The 22,858-nt window shown below is 39.9% G+C and overlaps 1 protein-coding gene across 2 annotated transcripts in view; it reads left to right on the forward strand.

Annotated features, from left to right (window-relative positions):
- Positions 1-1,271: 1,271 nt before the first annotated feature.
- The window catches only part of LOC120079960 (P-loop containing nucleoside triphosphate hydrolases superfamily protein), a 52,885-nt gene continuing 31,298 nt past the window's right edge, over positions 1,272-22,858 (forward strand). For both annotated transcript variants that reach the window (XR_016530147.1, XM_039034441.2), the window contains exons 1-7: positions 1,272-1,564; positions 1,660-1,853; positions 1,985-2,057; positions 2,343-2,452; positions 6,653-6,796; positions 15,021-15,129; positions 15,221-15,579. Coding sequence is in view for 1 of the 2 variants with exons in the window: in XM_039034441.2 (XP_038890369.2) it covers positions 1,718-1,853; positions 1,985-2,057; positions 2,343-2,452; positions 6,653-6,796; positions 15,021-15,129; positions 15,221-15,579 (931 nt within the window). In the remaining variant the exon portion in view is untranslated. The remainder of the gene's footprint in view (positions 1,565-1,659; positions 1,854-1,984; positions 2,058-2,342; positions 2,453-6,652; positions 6,797-15,020; positions 15,130-15,220; positions 15,580-22,858) is intronic.

Genomic DNA, 22,858 nt, shown 5'->3' on the forward strand with positions numbered 1-22,858 from the left:
ACAAAAGTTGTTCTTCTAAGCCTCATTTTTTGGTTTTTATGAACAATCATGCTTAATCTCTAAAAACGATCCTAATTTCTTCCGCATGTCAATGTTAACACCATCAATATGGGGCCATTTTGCGGATAGAAAAAAGTTGCACAAGATTTTGGGTTTAGAGTTTACCATTTAGGGGTTACAATTTAGGGTTTAGGGTTTAGGCAAATGTCATTCGTTTGTAAAATCCTTATGCATCACGGGGTATCTCGAGGTTCTGACGCAAATGGGACATTTTGCAGACAAAAGAAAGCTACTCAAAATATTCATTCCAAACACCCTTTTCGATGCCCCGCCTCGTTTTAGCACGAAAAGGCCTCAATTCGTAAAATCCCTCATTCCCTATGAGTCCCTTAAGGTTTTGACTCATATTGGAGCCATTTCATGGAGAAAAAAAAATTGGTCTTTTGTGTTCAGGGTTTGAAATGCACTTCGTTCGAGAAATACTTTTGACTCAAATAGGGTCATTTCGTGGGATAAACAAAGTTGCTCAAAATATTTGTTATGGACATCCCATTCAAGCCCAGACTCTTTAGGGCACAGAAAGCGCTTTGGTCGCAAAAATCCCTTTGTTCCACGAGGTTTCTTGAGGTTTTGACTCATACGAGGTCATTTCGCGAACAAAAGAAAGTTGTTCAAAATTTTGGGTTTAAGGTTTGACGCTCAAAATGCGTTCTGTTCGCAAAATCCTTATATGTATCTTATGATTTTGACTCAAATGAGACTATTTTATAGAAAAAAATGAAGCTGCTTTAAATCTTCGTTCCAGGCACTGCATTTGTAGCATAGGCTCATCAGGAAATGAAAAGTGCTATGATCACAAAATCCCTCTACCCCATGAGATTTCCTTAAGTTCTAACTCGTATGGGGCTTTTTCATGGACCAAAAAAGGTTACTCACAACTTTGGGTTCAAGGTTTATAGTTTCTTTAAATCTTTATATTCAAAAACCCAAAATTTGCTAAAATTGGTTGAAAAAACTCGGACAAAAGAACTATCAAACTTGATGGAATGAGAGAATGAGAGCGAAGAAGAAAACTTTGAATTACGGGTGATCAACTCAAACCGAAAAGCCTAAAAACCGACCAAGGTCAACGAAACCGACATCAATGGTAGGTTTTATGTACTATACGATTGGTGGTCAGAAAAACCGGTAGTTGGTCGAGCCAAAAATGGCTCATTTGACCGAAACCGACCGTTGTAGATATAAAAGAAATCCCATGTACTTAATTTTGTGTAGACATGCACGTGACAAAAAAAAAAAATGTTATTTTAATAGGTAATGATTATCTATAGACATGTTTTAGGGTTTGGCCTTCGGTCTGGAAAACTCAAAAACATCAGGCTCCTTTGTTCCAAGTCGCGAGCCCTGTCTTCACTACTATTTCTCACCCTCTCTCCCCGTCCTCGTTCTGCCGCTGCCGCAGCCGCTCCACCAGCACGCACCGCGTCTTCCTGCACCGGCATTCACGTTTGCAGCCGCGCCGTCGCTTCTGTTATCGTCGCCGCCCTCACGTCGTTGGCCGTCGGTATGCTCCGTGCGTTTCTTCTTTTCTTTCTCTCTCGTTCAGTCCTTCTCCCTCTACCTCACTTCTCACTTCCGTTTTTCTCTCTTCACACCAAGGACCAACTTAGCAGTTAGGAGCAAGCAACCGCACAGCAGGGTAGGCTGAGCTCCTGGGATGAGTGGCAGCACCAAATATATGAACGAGGGGATGAAAAGTACAACGAAGAAAATGGTTAAAGAGGACGAGATTTTTGCCTCTTGTACTTTCGCCAGCCTCGGTCTGGACTCTACTTTATGCGACCAGCTCCGAGGTGTGTTATGTGCCGACTTTATTCTCTTCCTTTACCACGTCTATTTATAATCTACCTTCTGCTATGTTAATTGCATTGTTTCTAATCTTGGCCTGCATCTCCTGGTGTGGTTTTTTCTTCCATCTGGACAGATAAAATGGGATTTGAAGTTCCTACGCTTGTACAGGCTCAAGCAATTTCGGCTATTTTATCCAGGCGTCATGTGTATCCTTCCAGGCTTGTCTCCTTTTTTCTTTTTCTTTTTCTTTTCTTTCTTTCTTCTCTCTCTCTCTCTCTCTCTCTGCAGAAACAACAATTTTTTTCTCTATGAAACTTCATCAATAAAATTTACGATAAGAAATTGATATTATATTGTAGAAAAACGCATACAAAAAAGGGATATCTGGACATTGATTCTCTATCTTTATCACATGGGAAATACATCGAACGGTGCATCTATCTTTTGATATTTGTAGTGCTTCTACAAGTTTTCTTAACTTCTTCATGTAGTCTTGTTAATGCGGCCACGGGCACTGGCAAAACTGTTGCATATTTGGTTCCAATCATCCATCACATGTTGAAGTCTGATCGTAGGATTCAGCGGGCTGATGGAACCTTCGGTACGTAACATTAGTAATTTATTTTTTCATGCTCAATTTTCACCTTTGCCTACTTAATATATATATATATATATATATATATATATATATATATAACAAGAGACTTTATTAAGAAACCAATAAACTAGGGACTAATGCGTCCCTTCTTAAACGGGATCAAACAAAACCTTCTCATTCTAATTTTTTCATTGAGGACTTCTAATTAGCTACACAACTATGGATTCCTTGTGCAACCACCAACCGACGAGAATTTCATGTAACCAAGTACATATAATTTGCTGAAGTCTTCTTGATTTTTTTGAATCCAATATCTTGTCTTGCTCTGTTTTTCAACGTTCGGAACAGAGGAGGAGCTCTGTTCCTTATGGGTTCTCTTAATAAACTCTGTGTCTTTTATATTAGAATAGAGTTTTCTGAAGTCTTTCTTCCCCTTGACATATCAGCATAGCCAATATCTTGAGTCGAATTGAATGTCTGTACTGTTGACTTTGTTTGCTTTGGCATTGAGCCAACTTCCCTATGTAGTTTCATAGAGTCACTTAACATGTTGACGGAGGATTGCCAACCTGAAGTTGAAATACCCGATGGGACGTGGATGAAAAATCTTCCTTTAGATGTAGGCCATACTACGCATCTCATTAACCGAGGATTTGTGGATCTTGGATAACCTTGTAACATTGAATTCGTCTTTTCCACTTTTAACGAAGAAGCTTGAGATTGGGGACTTAATCAATTCTGAGATATTCTCCACGAACCAGAAGAGTTGCCATTCTGATAAAAGTAGATGTTTCTTAACTTCCACATCTTCTACGTAAAATTTTCCATATTGGAGATAAACACAAAAATGTACTTCATTTATCTTACAACTCTCGACTTCCATTGAGAGAAGCTTTTCTGCCCAAAAGGCAATTGACGGCGAACGACTTATTGGTGGCCGGAGTTGCTAGATGGAGAGAGGGAGAGGTGGGTGGGGGAAAGGTGGGCGGAAAGGAGGAAGAAGGTGGTTGAAGGTGGGTGGTTACTGGTGGCCGGAGTTGCTAGACGGAGAGAGGGAGAGAGCCTCCATTGTGATTTCTATTTTCTCTTGTCTTTGCATTAACCATATTTGAGAGAGGCATTTGCATTAACTTTCCACATACTATGTTGTCATCAAGCTGAAATAAAATGTTGAAATCTATATTGAACAATTCAACTTCTTCTAGCTCAACTTGGTGCTCCTTTTATTCACCATCTGATTCTTGTGACTTAGAACTTGAGATGATTGGAGAAGAGCATGGGGTACCTCGCACAAAATGAATGTTTGAGCCTTACATTGTTGCCCTTCTAAGTTAGGCGTTTGGGTGCATTTGTAAAGTGTGACATCAGTCAGTTCCTCACCTCTTATGTAGCGCTCCCATTGGGTGGGAGGGAACCCTAAGAGTTAGTTATTATGGAATCTTGTCTAAAAGTTTTAAAAATTGGTTGTCTTCTTGAAAAAGGAATATTTTTCTGAAAGGGGAGACTTACTCTTATTCTAGCAAGAGGAGGAGGATCCCATTTGGTTAAGTGAGAGGTGGTGTTGAAGCCTACTGAACTTGAAGATTGGGTATTGGAGATTTGAGATTACAAAATGAGGCTCTTCTAGCTTAGTGGTTGTGGTAGTTCTTCATGGAGGTAGACATGCTTGTGGTATAAAGTGATTGTGAGTAGGTATGGACCTCATCCTTTTGATGAGTGGGCTTTATTTAAATGGGGAGTTGATGGGCCCTCTTTGGAAAGTTCTCTCATTTTGCCTCCCTTCTTTCTCTTAGTTTGTTAGGCGCTATTGAGGAAGGCTCAAGTATTTGTTTTTGGGAGAACTATTGGGTGGGAGATAAGCCTTTGTGTGTCTTATTTCCACGTCTTTACTTTCTTTTAGATAAGAGGTGACTTCAATGCTGTCTTCCTCTAACCATTCTTCTTCGATCTTTTTGGGCTTTTGTCGCCCTCTATCTTATAGAAACTAGAAAGGTAGTTGATGTGACATGTTTTCTTTTTATCCTTTGAACCAATTTATTTTATTTTTTTTTTTATAGAAACAACTATTTTCATTGAGAAAAAAATATGAAAGAATATAAAGGCATATAAAAAACCAAGCCCCACAAAAACCCCCAAGGAAAAGAGGATCAACTAGGTAAAATGTTGTCGATGGAATAATTACAGAAAGTCTTTGTAATCAAAGTCCAAAGAGAAACATGAAACCGTACCAAGGACCAAACATCACAAGGGTCCCTCTCCACTCCTCTAAAAACCCTATCATTTCTTTTCACTCAAAGATCCCATTTAAGGCATACACCTTATTATTCTCTTATTTTTAGCAACTCTTTTTCGGGAGGACATCATTCAAATTTTGGTTGGTCCACTTTTGGCCAATAGTTCTTAGATTGTATGGTCGTTAAACTCTTTTGTCTGAGATTTGATTTGAACATAATCAGAGAGTTTTTCACGAAAATCACTTCCTTGGTCTGCTCAGGATTCAGCTTGTCTTCTTGCTTTTTCTTGGTGTTCTCTATCTAAGGCTTTTTCTAATTATTCTATCCAGAATATTAGTTTGAATTAGAGTCCTTTAATTTTCTTTGTATAACCCTGTTTTATCCTTTGTTGTATTTTCTTTTAATTATCGTTTCTTGTATTTAGAGCATTAAAATTATTTCATTATATGAATAAAAGGTCTTGTTTCCTTTTTTTTTTTCTAAAAAAAAGTGGAACTACTTGGTTGAATCTATAATCTCTAATATCAGATTAGTCTCATTTTATTACCTAAATGAAGAAGCTTGTTTCTTGTTTAATGGAAAGGAAAAAACGAAGAGGCTTGTTTCTTGTTAAAAAAAAAATCACGATGAGGAGGGAACACAAAATCGAACTTCTGAAAGAAATCGTTTTATTTTGTTGTCACAAACTTATACATCCAGAGCAAGTGATCCATGTTTTTCTCTGCCTTTCAACACATAATACAATAGAATGGTCCTAGTGGCGCACTAAATGGGCATTCTCCTGAAAAGCCAGTACAAAATATTCTCACGAACAAGTAAGACTTGCCAATAAAAGAACTTAACTTTCTTTGGAATTTTAATATCCCATAAGAACCCCCCCCGCCCCCAAAAAAAAAAAAAGTGCTAATAGGAGAGGGATCTAGTAAATGTTGAAAGAAACGACTTTGAAGACAAACCCTCGATCAAGACTCCAAACACGAAAATCTCTTCTCCTAGGCCTAAAGATAGCCTCCCTTATCAATTAAAATAACCTGACTTGTTAATTGATAGGGAAGTCTGATTATTCTTTTATGAAGAAAGGGATTTTCTATTTTCGAGAAGCTATCCTGCCTACAAATTAAAGCTTCCTCCGTCCTCATTAATTCACCTGATTTCCTATGTGTCTCAGGTGAAGCAGGCTTTTGGAAGTAAAACACTGGTTGAACCAACCCTTCCCATGCTTACGAACAACATTGAATGGATGGAAATTCTTGAGTAAGTGTTTGCTCATTGACGGAATGAGAATATGGGTGATTGGGAGACACTCATTCCATGGAAAGGGTTACCCGAGCATGAAGCCTCGTGAGAAAATTACGACCGGTTCCATAATTAGTTTCCTGACTTCCACCTTGAGGATAAGGACATTATTGCTCTCGGGGTGTTGTGAGGCCCCCAACAGATATGTTAGATGGGGTAGATCGGGGACTTTCCCTCATGGGACTTGATTGGGCCATTATTGGGCTTTTGTTACAATTGTATTTAGGCTTTAGTGTTTTAGCTTTTGGCTGCTTTTGGGATTATCTTTTGGCTTTTGTGTATGTTCTCTATGGTTGGCATACCATATCATAGTGTGGAGATTGCCCAGTTGTTCTTGGCTTGTATATGTAATTTTGTGATTTCTATTTATATTTCAAGTAGAACATTTACATTGTATTTCTTTGTCAAAGAAAGAACTAATAAATAAATAGCTTTTATTATTTTTAATTCTCATCAACGAAATAGAAAAATTACATAAGAGTAACAATCATCATATGACAAAAGAAAAAGCTAAAAGATATAAATTGAATTGCAAAACCCTGATACCAAACGGGAGAAAGCAAGCTAAAAGAGAAATTTATTCATTGTTAGTGTTGTTCAACTCTCTTTCACTCACACGTATGCTTGATACCTCCCACGTATATTTGAGTCTAACGAATTCTTTTGGCCATAGCGTTGGTTCTTGTACCAACGCGAGAGCTATGCATGCAGGTCTATGAAAGTCTACAAAAACTAATACAAAGTTATCATTGGATTGTCCCCGGTTACATCACAGGTGGGGAAAGTCGATCTAAGGAGAAAGCGAGGTTGCGAAAAGGTAGGAGACTCTAAGTTCAAGTTATGGAATATTTCATTTTGGTGTAAGGTAGCCTTATTCCGTGATAATGTACATGTATTTGTTGGTATTTTTGGAAAAGAAATTTCATTTATAAAATTTATGAATAAAGTTTTAACCTAATGACTTCATAGCTATGATTATAGTAATTGGTTGGTGATAATTACGGTTGTGAAATGATTTTTTGGTTTGGTCGGTTTGTTGTTTGGTTTGGTTTAGGTTAAAATACCATTTTAGTCCGTATACTTTGAGTCTCGTTCCATTTCATTCCTTGTGCTTTCATATGTCCATACTAATCTATCTACTCAGTAAATCTTAAAAGTAGTCTTTATTATTAGTACTAAGTTCAGTACGATAAGACATTGAAGTTAATTTTATCAAACTTTGATATCTTAATTTTTTTAAAGTTAATCTTAAGATAGGATATTGAAGTTATTGAAGTAAACTTTTATTAAACTTGGTAAATAATGATAACCGTTTCCATTTATGGAAATAAATGGTATAATGTGGATTTGTTTCCAAAATTTATGGAGGGTAGGTGTTAGACCCCCAATTATATTGCAATACCAAAGGAGGGGTATAAATGGAAAAGCTTATGGTGTAGACTCAAATCTTGGAGAAAATTTTGAAGTAGAGTATTATTGATGATGATAGAATTGTAGACAATGATCTGATAGACCCCCGATCAAGAAGGTATACATCTGAAAGAAGAACAAGCAAGGTGAAGGGTAGAATGGACAAAATGATGTAATGCAAAATGAATAGGGGATTTGTGGGGACCAGGGAGCTTTTCTGTTATTAGGATTATTCCATTATCATTCTGTTATTAAGTTGTTAGGCTGTGGCTATAAATAGGAATAAGGAGGGTAAGGTCTAGGCATGTTTTGGCTTGTATTGAAAATAGCTCAGAGAGCTTGTAGAAGGGGAGGAGGGCCTCGGCTTCCTTGGCTTATAAGCCTAAATTGTGGATATATAATCCGAGGACTATCACTTTGGTATCAGAGCCAATGGTCATTGGGGAATGGTGAAGAAGATGGAAGCTTGAACTTCTGCAATCGAGGAACAACTAACTAGGAATGGAGGCTCGGATGGATCAACGGTTTACTGAAATGCAACAGGTAACGGACAACGTTATGACAACACGCTTTGAAATGTTGGGTGAAACGATGGAGCAAAAGATGTTGCTCATGCTTGAAACATGGTCAAAGAAAAGGGACTCTGCAGGGAAGGGGGAAGACACCAGCTCGTCTGAGTGGACAGTGACGGACAAAGGGAAACACCCAGAGGGCGAGGGAAGCAATAAGAAAGAAAGTTTGGCGTGTAGAGAAAAGGAGGCACCTCTGTTCGATATGCGTTTGCGGAAGCTCGAAATTTCGATTTTCAAAGGAAAAGTGGGAGACGACCAGCTTGGGTGGTTCCATCGAGTGGAGCGCTACTTCATTGTCAATCGTTTGTCAGAGAAGGACAAGATTGAAGCTGCGGTGCTGTGTTTAGATGGTGAAGCGCTGGAGTGGCACCATTGGGAAGAAGAGCGGACGCCAATGGAGAGTTGGGCTGATTTCAAAGAGCAAATGCTCTTGCGCTTCCTGCCGGCAAAAGAAGAAGATCAACGAGCCCAATTCTTGACCTTGAAACAGGAAAGGACAGTGAGAGCATATCGGCGTTGGTTTGAGCAACTTTCAAGGCCATTGAAGGACTTATCGGACGAGACACTGGAGAGTAAGTTTGTTAGTGGGTTGAAGGAAGACATCCAAGTTGAAATGCGAATGTTTAAGCTAGTGGGTATTAAAGAAAAGATGAGAATGGCCCAGCTGATTGAGGATACGGAAGAAGCCCACAAGAAGAAGTGGGGAAGCAGAAGCCAAAGCCCAAGCCAACCGGTCAAAACAATCGGGTCCACTACAACCCCGGGTATGGGTTCAACATTGGGCCAAGGTAACCTAAATAATACCCCCATGGCCCATACAATTTCCCTTAACCCTAGCCGTAGCATGATAGCTTCCTTAAACTCGGTGACACTGCAAGACGTGAATGGCAAGACACTCCTGGCCTACAACTACAAATGGCTCTCTGATAGCGAGATGCAAAGTCGCAGAGACAAGGGGCTATTTTACCGGTGTGATGAACGGTATAGCCTAGGCCACTGCTGTAAAAAGGAGCTGAATCTGTTAATCCACCTCGATGAGGAGGAAGTAGAGGCTGTAGCTGAAGAGAGTGTGGAACCAGAGAGTGCTGAAGGAATTGCCCCAGCTACGTTAGAAAACATGGAGCACCACTCGACTATATTAGACCCAATTGAAATCGAGATTGCTGAATTATCCCTTAATTCTTTAGCCGGAATCGACTCCCCAAAGACAGTGGAACTGATGGGCACGGTAGGGGACAGTGCTGTAGTAGTATTGATTGACAGTGGAGCATCCCATAATTTCATTGATGAAAAGTTGGTCAACACACTTAACCTTCCTTGTTCACCCACCTCCAACTGAGGAATTATGCTTGGCACAGGGAAATCGGTTTAGACCAACGACATCTGTAAAGGTGTAGTCCTTAACCTTCCTAATTTAACTATCATTAACGATTTTTTTTTCCTATACCTCTGGGCAATGCCGATGTGGTACTAGGCGTCTAGTGGCTCATGACCCTCGGGCGCGTGGAATGTGACGAGCACATCGGAGATGGATTTCCAAGTGGGTGAATAGTGGGTACATTTGAAAGGGGACCGAAGTTTAGTAAAGTCCTAGTTCTCATTAAAATCCATGATGAAACACATGATGAAGGAAGGTCAAGGGATTCTCCTCGAGTTGGATGCAATAGGAATCCTATCAGAAGACGATTCCCTCAGTTGTAAAATGGCCAGCGGATACCTTGAAATTCAGGAAGTCTTGCAACAATACCAATCAATGATTAGACCAATGGAGGGGTTACCAACATTAAGGCGCCACGACCACATGATTGAGTTAAAATCAAGGGAGGGACTGATCAATATTCGGCCGTATAGATATCCACAATTTCAAAAGAACGAGATCGAGCAGTTAGTAGCAGAAATGCTGACAACAGGCATCATACAACCAAGTACTAGCCCTTTCTCCAGCTCGGTTTTGTTGGTAAGGAAGAAGGATGGTAGCTGGAGGTTCTGTGTTGATTACAGAGCATTGAACCAAGCAACGATCCCTGCCAACTACCCCATTCCGGTTGTGGATGAACTCCTTTATGAACTCATAGGGGCAGTAATATTTTCCAAAATCAACCTTAAATCTGGATATCATCAAATACGAGTCGCACAACAAGACATCTACAAAACGGCCTTCAGGACGAACGAGGGGCACTACGAATTTTTGGTGATACCATTTGGCCTATGGAATGTTCCCTTCACATTCCAATCGGTAATGAATGATATCCTATGCCTTTTTTTTATGCAAATTTGTAATAGTGTTCTTTGATGATATCCTAATATATAGCACTTCTGCTCATGAACATGTAAACCATCTTACCATGGTGCTGCAAGTCTTGTCTAAAAATCAACTAGTGGCTAATATGAAGAAATGCACGTTCGCGACATCAAGCATTGAGTACCTTGGTCATGTAATATCAGCTGAACGGGTGGTAGCCGACCCATCTAAAATTGAAGCTATGGTAAAATGGCCAGCCCCAACAACGATGAAACAGTTGAAGGGTTTTTTGGGTTTAACAGGGTACTACCGGAAGTTTGTGTGCAACTACGGGTTCATTTCTTTCCTTCTCACGCAACAACTCAAAAAGGACAAGTTCTTATGGAACGAGGAGGCCTAAAGATCTTTCGGAACTTTGAAAAAGGCCTCGACTAAGATTCCAGTGTTAGGCCTTCTGGACTTCACACAGCCATTCGTGGTCGAGACAGATGCGTCCGGGGTAGGAGTCAGAGCTGTATTAATGCAAAAAGGCCGACCCCTCACCTTTTACAGTCATGCTCTACCCGTCATACACCGATTGAAGGCAATTTATGAACGAGAATTAATTGTCATTGTGTTGGCAGTTCAGAAATGGCGACCCTACTTGTTAGGATGTCGATTCACAGTACAAATAGACCAAAAGAGTCTTAAGTTTCTGTTAGAACAATGGGTGATCGCGGGTGAATATCAGAAGTGGGTGGCGAAGCTGATTGGTTACGACTTTGTCATTGAATACAAGAAGGGCTTGGATAATTCAACTGTCGATGCCTTATCCCAAGTACATACAACCGTTGAATTAACAGCTCTAAGTTGTGTGGACAACGTCAACCCAGCTGTCTTTTGTAGCCAAGTCGATCAAGATGAAGAATTGAAGAAGATCCGGTAGGCTATTAGAGCCGGCGAACCAACACTAGTTAGGTATTCTATGAAAGGGGACCTCCTGCTCTATAAAAACATTATTGTGTTGCCCACGAATTCCCCTACAATCCCTCTCTTACTCCAAGAATTCCATTATAATCTTGTGGGAGGACACAATGGGACAGTTCGAATGTATCGTCTCAAAAAGGAGTTCTTTTGGAAAGGGATGAAAGCGACTATACGATCCTTCGTGGGTGATTGTTTGGTTTGTCAGCAAGCTAAGTATTTGTCCTTAGCGCCAGCAGGGCTGTTGGAGTCGTTACCAATATTGATTTGGGATGACATTAGCATGGACTTTGCTGAAGGCCTACCTAAGTCAAAAGGCCACAACGCTATAATGGTGGTGGTCGACAAGTTATCGAAATATGCTCACTTCATCGCCCTCCGATACCCTTTCACAACAGCTACAATGGCCGGCATATTCCTATGTGAGGTGGTTCGATTACATGGAACACCTCGAAGCATCGTTTCAGATAGGGACAAGATATTTACAAGTTTGTTCTGGGAAGAGTTATTTAAGTTAATGGGGGGAACCCAATTGAAGCGAAGCACCTCATATCACCCACAATTCGATGGCTAGATAAAGGTCGTAAACCGAGGATTGGAAGCGTACTCCGATGTTTTACCATCGATACTCTGACTAAATGGGCAAAATGGCTAGCTTGGGCTGATATAACTACAACATGTCTTACCACACTTAACTAAAAAAACTCACTCTTTGAGGTCGTCTGTGGTCGCTCGGTGCCCCCATTAATTTCCTATGAAGCTGGCACTGCAGTAGTTGCGGAGGTGGATGTCCTTTTGAAGGAAAGAGATGACATGTTAACTCAGTTAAAGGTCACGCTTGAACGAACACAACAATGGATGAAAGCCTACGTGGATGCCAAACGGTGAGAAATGGAATTCCAAATCAATGAATGGGTATATGTTAAACTTAAACCATATTGGCAAGGCACATTGTTCATCCACAAACATCCCAAGCTAGCTCCTCGCTTCATCGAACCTTTCAAGATCAACGAACGAATCGGTCCAGTGGCATACCGACTCGATCTCCCAGCCCACGTGAACAATCACCCAGTTTTTCATGTGTCTCAATTACGAAAGGCAATCGGGTCCATCTTACCAAGGATTGTCACCCCTCAGACATGGCAGCATGATACAGAGCTGCATTTGCAACCTCTAGCAGTATTGGGCGTTCGAAAGGTTGGCACTACTGTGATCTCCCCTACATATTTTGAAGTGTTAATTTAGTGGGAGGGCTTGTCTTCAGAGGAAGCTACGTGGGAGAATGGCCTTCATTGTTGAACAATTCCCTAATTTTCACCTTGAGAACAAGGTGACTCTTTGGGGGGTGGGTAGTGATAGACCCCCGATCAAGAAGGTATACGTCCGAAAGAAGAACAAGCAAGGTGAAGGGCAGAATGGACAAAATGATGTAATGCAAAATGAATAGGGGATTTGTGGGGACCAGGGATCTTTTTTGTTATTAGGATTATTCCATTATCATTCTGTTATTAAGTTGTTAGGCTGTGGCTATAAATAGGAATAAGGAGGGTAAGGTCTAGGCATGTTTTGGCTTGTATTGAAAATAGCTCAGAGAGCTTGTAGAGGGGGAGGAGGGCCTCGACTTCCTTGGCTAATAAGCCTAAATTCTGGATATATAATTCGAGTACTATCATGATCCTTTTAAATAGACCCAAAGGGAAAGGGTTGTTTCACACCTAACTAACTAACTAATTCTAATCCTAAAACCTCTTTAAATAGACCCAAAGGGTAAGGGTGTTTTCACACCTAAACTAATAAGAAAATAAATTAAAATTGCAAATTAATACAAATGGAAATTACATAATATTCCTAAAATGTCCCTACATCAATTCGACCCTCTGAGAATTAAACTCGTCCTCGAGTTTATGATGAAAGTTGAAACTCATTAGGTGCGTAGTATGGAAAAATATCAGCGACATTAAATGTGTTGCTAATGTTCATAGATGTAGGTAGATCTATTCGAAAGACATTTTCTCCAAATTTTTCTAGTATTGTGAATGAGTCGAACTTTCTGTTGGTTAGTTTGGAAGAACTTCCAGCTGGTAGTCTTGATTTTTTAATGTACACCATGACTAGATCTCTAGGTTGAAAAGTTTGTTTTCTTCAGTGGGCATGAACTTTGTCTTTATATTTTGTATTGGCAGCTGGTAGTTTCTTCACAACTTCTTCATGTATCTTTTAAATTCTGTCCACCATGTTGTCAACAGAAGAAGGTAAATTAGTCAGGTCAAAAGTTTGTCTAGGAGGATGACTATAAACAATGTCAAAGGGCACTTCCCTGTTGATCTATTTTGCATGTTATTGTATGCAAATTCTGCTTGTGAGAGTGCAAGATCCCATTTTTTTGGTTGTTCTCCACAAATGTATCGAAGTAGATTTCTCAATTTTCTGTTTGTCACCTCAGTGTGTGGATGGCTTGTTGAGCTGAATTTTAAGTGAGTTCCAAACTTCTTCCAAAGGCTTTTCCAAAAAAAAAAAAAATTCATAAATTTAACATCTCTGTCTGATACTATTGATTTGGGAATTCCATGTAAGCGTACGATTTTTTTGAAAAAACATTTGAGCAATATTTAAAGCATTTGAGGTTTTCTTGCAAGGGATAAAATGAGTCATCTTGCTAAATCTATCAACAATAACGAAAATAGAATCAAATCCTCGAGACTAAGGATAAAGTCCATAGAGGGATCCTCCCAAATGTTTTGGGGAATTGGAAGAGGGCTATGAAGTCCTGTATTTTGAGATTGGCCTTTTGTTGTTTGGTACACAAAGCATCGTTTTACAAAATTATTTACATCTTTTCTAATTTGTGGCCAAAAGAATTTTTTAGACAGCATTATATAGGTCTTATCTCGACCGAAACGACCAGCTAATCCACTAGAATGAGCTTCATGTATGATGACTTCTCTTAAGTACCCTTGAGGTATACATAACAAATTACCTGCAAAGAGATAATTGTCAAACAAATGATAACCATTAGGGGCAGAATGTGTATTACACTGCTGCCAAATTGTATGAAAGTCAGGGTCTAGTTCATAACAAGTGGGTAGGTGATCAAAAGCTGTGATAGTGCCTTGAAGAAGTGTTAGTAGAGATGACTTTCCACTTAAAGCATCAGCTACTTTATTGGTGCTACACGAGGTATGTTTTATTACAAAATCAAATTTTTGGATAAATATTATCCATCTAGCATGCATTCTACTAATATGTTTTTGTGAGTGAAAAAACTAGAGGGAATAATGATCGGTTAGTAGAATGAATTCTTTACCTATAAGGTAGTGTTTCCAATATTGTAAGGCTCTTACTAAGGCGTATGTATAATTCTTGTTCATTTTTGTCGAGGTTCACTTAGTTTCTCACTAAAAAATTCTATAGGGTGTGATTCTTGGGATAACACTGCTCCTATTCCAACACCACTAGCATCGACAGCAACTTCGAAAGGCTTACCAAAGTTTGGTAAAGCTAAAACACGGAGGGTGGTTAGCTTTATTTTAATGGTGTTAAAGCTATCTAATGTTTATTGATTCCAAGTAAACTTCCCTTTTCTTAGACAATTTGTTAATGGAGCTGCTAATGTGTTAAAGTGTTTTATGAATTTTCTGTAAAATGAAGCTAACCCTAGAAATGATTATATCTCCTTGACTGTGGATGGTATTGGCTCGTTTTGTCGCCTTTTCCTTTTCTTGTTGGCCTATGTATTGTTTCATTTCTTTTGAAGTCAAGTTTTTCCATTAAAGAAAGAAAAATATACACCCTTCCCATTTCGTGAACTGTTCTGCTATGACTAACATATCAAACTTTTTATGTTCTGTGCTCAGGTATATCAATTTTAGTTGCAACACCAGGTCGGCTCTTGGATCACTTAAAGAATACATCATCCTTTTTGTACTCAAATTTGCATTGGATAGTGTTTGATGAGGCAGATAGGTATTGTTACTCTCTGCTTTGTGGTACGATGCATTCTGGATTAGTTCTTTTATTTTTCACTCTTTTACTTAAAACTCGTGAATCTACACAGAATTTTTGAATTAGGATGTGGCAAAGAAGTTGAGGAAATATTGGATCATTTGGGCTCAAGGAAGAATATTTATGTCAATAAGGATAATGCAACTTCAGGTTTTAAATTCTCGCAGCAGAATTTGCTTTTTTCAGCCACCTTAAATGAAAAAGTAAATCGTTTTGCCAAAATTAGTTTAGAGAATCCCATCATGATTAGTCTTGATGGTGGAAACAATACCTCTGAATTTCAACCATCTGAACATGGTCGATTTTTGGGACATGACATTAATGATGAAGCCCAAGCCATAGGGAAGGAGAAGACCTTTTCAATTGCAGATTATAAAATTCCTACCCAGTTAGTTCAGAGTTACGTGCAAGGTAATTTTATTAAAAGTTCCATTTAATTATCTTTCACAATATATTCATGAGTGCAAATGGTCTTTTAATCAACTTTCACAACGTATTCATGAGTTTAAAGGGTTGGATGCGTGTTGCTTGGACATTGAATTAATATCCAGTGCATCTTTTTGTACTTCTGTGTTGAACGTTCCTTTCTTAGGTCACTTAAAACTTTGGTGCTTCTTGTAGATCTTTGAGTTTTTATTTCGTTTGCCCCTTTGTTGTCTCACACGGTTTTGTTTTAATGTAGCATAATTAGTAATTGTTTTGTAATTTTGATTTCAATTGTTTATTGTTCTAGTTTGTTGTTAGTTGTTTGCCTAGTTATTAGCTTACCTTTTGAATCCTGATTATTGGAAATAGGGTTTTTAACCTAGGGGCATTTATGTAATTGTGTAAGACCTCTAGGGTTTCCTACTATCGATTTATAGTGTGTCCTTGTGTATTTAGTGTATCAGTTTAAAAACAAATAAGAAAAGACTTTATATCGTGGTTTTTCTCCCTGCACTAGGGTTTCCACGTAATCTTGTTGTTCTTTTCTTCCCTATTCTCTATTTTTAACATGGTATCAGAGCGCGGTGACGAAAATCTAGCCGTTATGGAAGAGAATCAACCTCAATCCTCCTCTGTTGATGGGTCTTCAAGTTTTGACATGAGAACGGCAATCTGAGCAGCGGTAAAGGAATGTTTTCAGGATGCCCTATCGGAATTAATATCTGCCGTTCAGGTACAATCCTTGGAAAATCGCCTTCAACCGATCGGGTATCACCATTCTGAAACTAGTCAGAATCCGATCGGAGCTGGAGCCGGCCGCGAGGAACCAACGATTCATGATCGGAGCTATCACAATCATGGCAGAGTCGGCGGCGCTCATGGCAGAGTTGGCGGTCTCGGACATGAAGTACAAGCTGGCCGTGAGGAGATGTTAACCGTCGATCGGAGCTATCAGGGCAGAGTGAGCAGCGTCGGAGGCGAGGAGCAGAGGAGTCGTGATGATCTGATTATGGTTAGTACCGGTTTGGAGCAAACCGGACCGGTTCGGGTTGAACCAGGGTAGACCAGCCAGACCCGGCATTTTAATTTTAATTCTGACCCGAACCGGTTCGACCCTAGGCTAGCCCGACCCGAGAACGCAGCTTTTAATTCCAACCCGCGATCTTTTAATTTTGACCTCTGATCCGACCCACGGCTGGCCCAACCCGAGAGCTCAGCCCGGCCCGAAAGCTCATCTGTCTAGTTTTTTGCACCAGTTGATCCACTTTCAGCCCATCCGGCCCGACCCAGTGATCCGGTTTCCTTCAACAGCCGACCTGATGGTTTTTTCACATCCAACAGCAGTGGTCTCGAGCAGCCCGAGCAACTAGCACCTGTTCCAATCAATTATGGTTCAGCTCGTTACCCAGATGATGTGAGACAACGGTTGGCTTACCTGCAACAGCAGATTTTTTATTTGGATACGATGTTCGATGCAAATCCTCAACTGGTTTATTCAGAAAATCCGGTAAACTCATTACCTATAGTGCCTAACGTTTCCTACGTATCTGGTTCGATGGGTAATTCTGCAGGATTTATCGTTGGAGAAAAATTAAATGGCCAAAACTATTTCTCTTGGTCTCAATCGATCTGGATGGCCTTGGAAGGGCGTCACAAGTTTGGATATTTGATAGGGGAAATTCCAAAGCCGGCCCCAGGTGATCCACAAGAACGAATTTGGAAAGGAGAAGATTCGTTGCTACGGTCTGTCTTGGTGAACAGTATGGAACCCCAGATAGGAAGACCGTTATTATATGCTGCCACAGCCAAGGATATCTGGGAGGCGGCGCAAGATCTATATTCTAAACGACAGAATGCCTCTCGGCTATATACACTCCATAAACAGGTTCATGAATCCAAACAAGAGTCTATGGATGTTACCTCTTATTTTAATAAACTGTTGATGCTGTGGCAGGAAATGGACTTGTGTAGAGAAATTGTCTGGAATTGTCCATAGGATGTGGCCCAATATTTGAAGATTGAAGAAGCAGATCGTGTTTATGTATTTTTGGCTGGATTAAATCCAAAGTTTGATGGGGTTCATAGTCGGATCTTGGGCCAGCGCCCGATTTCTTCACTTCGAGAAGTCTGTTTTGAAATACGGCTGGAAGAAGATAGGTCGTGTGCCATGAATAATACCACCTTAACTACTGATGCAGCCGCTTTCGTTGCCAAGCCGTCCAGTACTTATGGTGATAAGAAACCTCCTTCAGTTTGTGAACATTGTAAAAAGCTTTGGCATACGAAGGATCAATGTTGGAAATTACACGGGAAGCCCCCAAATAGCAGGCGACGACAGCCTCATGACAAATCTAATACTAGTCGTGCCCTGGCAAGTGATTCAGTAGATGACCAAACTCAGAAGAAATCTCCTGGTGACGGTAAACACAGCTCGAGTACAGTTGGGGTGAGTGCAATTGCACAGTCAGGTAATTTTCCTTCTTTTGGCCTAATTAGTGTAAATGGTAAGAAACCATGGATTGTGGATTCAGGGGCTACTGATCACCTTACGAGTTCCTCAGAGTTATTTATGTCATATAATCCGAGTGCTGGTAATGAGAGGATTCGAATTGCAGACGGGTCTTTTGCCCCTGTTGCAGGAAAGGGCAATATCTCTCCGTTTCATGGTTTAATTCTACGTGATACCTTACATGTGCCTAAAATATCATATAATCTGTTATCTTTCAGTAAACTAATAAGAGATTTGAGGTGTAAAGCGATTTTCTCACCAGCTTCAGTTTTATTTCAGGATCTGAAATCGGGGATGACGATTGGCACTGCTTGGCACGATAGGGGATTCTACTTCCTTTTTGACGAGGCTTCCTCTAGGAATGATCACCAATCGGGGTTTATGTCTTTAAATTTCTCTGCTTTTGAAAATGATGTTATGTTATGGCATTTTCGCTTAGGACATCCGAATTTTCAATATATGAAATATTTATTTCCTCATTTATTTTGTAATGCTAGTACTTCTTTTAATTGTGATGTTTGTATTCGTGCCAAGCAACATCGTGTTTCTTTCCATTCTCAGCCTTATAAACCCTTGAGTCATTTTTCTCTTGTTCATAGTGATGTATGGGGTCCTTCACCGGTTACTACTTCCATGGGAAAATGGTGGTTTGTCACGTTTATAGATGATCACACCCGTCTCACTTGGGTTTTCCTGCTCACTGATAAATCTGAAGTGTCCTCTGTTTTCTAACAGTTTTACACAACTGTCGAAACTCAATTTAAAACAAAGATTGGGACTTTAAGAAGTGATAATGGGCGAGAATTCTTTAATGCCTCTTTCAGAGAATTTCTCGACTCTAAAGGTATTGTCCACCAGAGCTCATGGTCTTACACTCTGTAACAAAATGGAGTAGTTGAGCGTAAAAATCGGCATCTAGTTGAAGTAGCCCGATCTCTTATATTATCCGCCACCCTTCCATCATGCCTCTGGGGAGATACAGTTCTTACTGCTGCTCACCTCATTAATCAGATGCCCTCTCGTATTCTTAATCTTCATACCCTTTTAGAATTATTTAAAGAGTCTTTTCCTATTACTCGGTTGATTTCTGATGTTCCTCTTCGAGTTTTTGGTTGCGTTGCTTTTGTTCACTCCCATGGTCCAAACCGCACGAAATTTACTCCTCGTGCTCATAAGTGTGTCTTTGTTGGATATCCACTCCATCGACGTGGATATAAGTGCTATCATCCGTCATCTCGAAAATACTATGTCTCTATGGATGTCACCTTTCTCGAGGATCAGTCGTTCTTCCCTGTTAGTCATCTTCAGGGGGAGAACATAAATGAAGAGACTAACTGGTCATCTTATGCTATTCCTTTAGAGTCAGCGCCCATTCAAACCTTGTCTAAACCTAGTCTTGAGTATGATAGTCTGGTTCTTCCTACCAATCAAGTTCCTTGGAAAACGTACTACAGGAAGAATCTCAAGAAGGAAGCAGTGTCACTTGTTGAACCAGAACTGCCGGTTCCAGTGCAGGAGTCAGACTTGTCATCAGGTCCAGGTACGTATATTCCTAATGATGTTGATTTATGTATGGAGAATGATGAAGGCAGGCATGACAAGGGGGAAGGGAGCAGTGATACTAAGAAGTTTCTGATACACAGATAGTAAATCATGGTGAGAAGCCTGAAGAGGTGAAAGAACGTGATGCGTCATTTGATCTTCCTATAGCCCTGAGGAAAGGTACCCGTTCATGTACTAAATATCCTATGCATAGTTACATGACGTATAGTAATCTGACATCCGAGTTCAAGGCTTTTATTACTAGCTTGGACACTGAGGTGGTGCCAGACAACATAAGGGTTGCAAGAAAAAACCAAAATGGCAGTCTGCTATTATGGAAGAAATAAGGGCTCTGGAAAAGAATGAAACCTGGGAACCGGTGACTTTGCCTGAAGGGCACAAAACAGTAGGATGTAAATAGGTGTTTACTATAAAGTACAAGTCAGATGGGACGATTGACTGATACAAGGCTAGACTTGTTGCAAGAGGCTTCACCCAAACATATGGAGTGGATTATTCTGAGACGTTTTCATCTGTGGCTAAACTTAACACGATCCGAGTGCTTTTGTTAGTAGCTGTGAATAAAGATTGGCCCCTACACCAACTTGATGTTAAAAATGCGTTTTTGAACGGGGAACTTGAGGAGGAAGTCTATATGAGTCCCCCTCTTGGGTTCGAGAGTCAATTTAAAAATAAAGTATGTAGATTGAGGAAATCACTATACGGATTGAAACAGTCTCCAAGGACCTGGTTTGACAGGTTCACGATGTTTGTGAAAGCACAGGGATATGTTCAAGGACATTCCGATCACACTCTTTTTATAAGAAGATCAACTTCAGGGAAAATAGCTGTTCTTATTGTCTATGTTGATGACATTGTTTTATCTGGGGATGATGTAGAAGTCACAAGACTAAAAACAGAGATGACTAGAGAGTTTGAAATTAAAGACCTCGGGAACTTAGATACTTTCTGGGAATGGAATTGGCTCGCTCAAAAGAGGGTATATCAGTTTCTCAACGAAAATATACACTGGACTTGCTAAAGGAAATAGGTATGACTGGGTGTAAACCTGTTGACACGCCAGTAGAATACAATGCGAAAATCGGTGATAAGAATGATGGAATTCCTGTTGATAAAGAAAGGCATCAACGGTTAGTTGGGAAGTTAATATACTTGTCTCACACAAGACCAGATATTTCTTATGCAGTAAGTGTTGTGAGTCAGTTCATGCAAGCTCCTTGTGAGGATCATATAATAGCAGTTGAACGTATTCTTCGGTATCTGAAAGGAACTCCTGGTAAAGGCCTAATGTTCAGGAAAACCGATAAACGATCTATTGAAGCTTACACTGATTCTGACTGGGCAGGGTCTGTTGTTGATAGAAGATCTATGCTTGGATATTGTACGTTTGTCTGGGGAAATCTAGTCACCTGGAGAAGTAAAAAACAATGTCTGGGGAAATCTAGTCACCTGGAGAAGTAAAAAACAAGGAGTTGTTGCTAGAAGTGGTGCTGAAGCAGAGTATCGGGCCATGAGTCTAGGGATTTGTGAAGAAATCTGGTTGAAGAAAGTATTATCAGATCTCCAGCAAGATAATGAGCTTCCAATGAAATTATTTTGTGATAATAAAGCTGCCATCAGTATTGCAAACAACTCAGTTCAACATGACAGAACTATACACGTGGAGATAGACAGACGCTATATTAAGGAGAGGTTGGACAGTGGAAACATATGCATCCCTTATATTCCTTCGAATCAACAAGTTGTTGATGTACTTACAAAAGGGTTATTGAGACAAAATTTTAATTATTGTGTAAGCAAGTTGGGGCTTGTTGATATCTATGCACCAACTTGAAGGGGAGTGTTGGAAATAGGGTTTTTAACCTAGGAGCATTTATGTAATTGTGTAAGACCCCTAGAGTTTCCTACTGTCTATTTATACAGTGTGTCCCTGTATATTTAGTGTATGAGTTTAAAAACAAATAAGAAAAGACTTTATATCGTGGTTTTTCTCCCCGCACTAGGGTTTCCACGTAATCTTCTTGTTCTTCTCTTCCCTATTCTCTATTTTTAACACTGATAAACATTTCTTTGATGATTTTTGGAGATTTCTTCTTAAATTGTTTGGTTGCATCAAATTATAAGAACAACCCAACCTCATAAGAGGGGCCTGATGGCTAGAAAAAGGGTAGCTACCTGTTAGGATACTTCCTAACAAGAACAAGAATTGAATATATTGAGATACAACTATGAAGAAATACAATATAAACCCAAGTATAAGGAACTTGGAACTGCCCTAGATCACTCTACAAAATAGTTTGCCCTTACTTTCACCCACCCTCATATTTATAACTGTTGCAAAACGTTGTTTAGCCCTAAGGGCATTTTAGTCTCTTGTTTGGTGTCTAAAGTCTAGGTTTTCTGTCCTATGGCTATTTATAGCTGTTCCTATACTGTGTAATGCGTATAAAAAATTAATAAAAACTCTTATCGTGGTTTTTTCTACTTGCTTCTACCCTTTATTTTCAATATGGTATTAGAGCAAGGTGATGAGATTGTAGTTGGGATAGAAGAAATTCAGTCATCAACCCTAGCAGGAGATGGGACTTCGGTGGAAAATTCCCAAAGTGCTGAAATCAGGGTTACTGTCGAACACTCAATTTTGATAAACAGTGTGGAACCTCAGATCGGCTTGGGATATCCTGTGTCCTTACCCTCGTATCTATGGGGAGATGCTGTATTTACTGCAGCTCATCTCATCAATCGGATGCCCTCCCATGTGCTTAAATTCCAAACACCCCTAGAGTGTTTTAAAAAGTCTTTCTCATCCACTCGCTTTTTCCCAGATGTTCCCCTTAGGGTGTTTGGCTGTACAGTTTTTGTTCATAATCATGGCCCTTACTAGAGTAAGTTTGCTCCTCGGGCCCAAAAGTGTGTTTGTTGGGTATCCACTTCCTCAACGGGGCTATAAGTGTTTTCAGCCTTCCTCTCGAAAGTATTTTGTCACCATGGACGCCACCTTTCTCGAGGACAAACCTTTTTATTTCGTTAGTCCTCTTCAGGAGAAACCGCTAGTGAAGTGCCCTGTTTCCTGAGCACATCCACCTATTTTGTTCCTATAGATCTGTTTCCTGAGCCTATCCCTGAGACAAATGACCCTGTCCTTCTTACGAAACAAGTGCCCTGGATAACCTACTATAGGAAGAATCTCCG

This window comes from Benincasa hispida, chromosome 6 (genome assembly GCF_027475165.1).
Source record: "Benincasa hispida cultivar pf3 chromosome 6, pf3_genome.v1.1, whole genome shotgun sequence".
Lineage (NCBI taxonomy): Eukaryota > Viridiplantae > Streptophyta > Magnoliopsida > Cucurbitales > Cucurbitaceae > Benincasa > Benincasa hispida.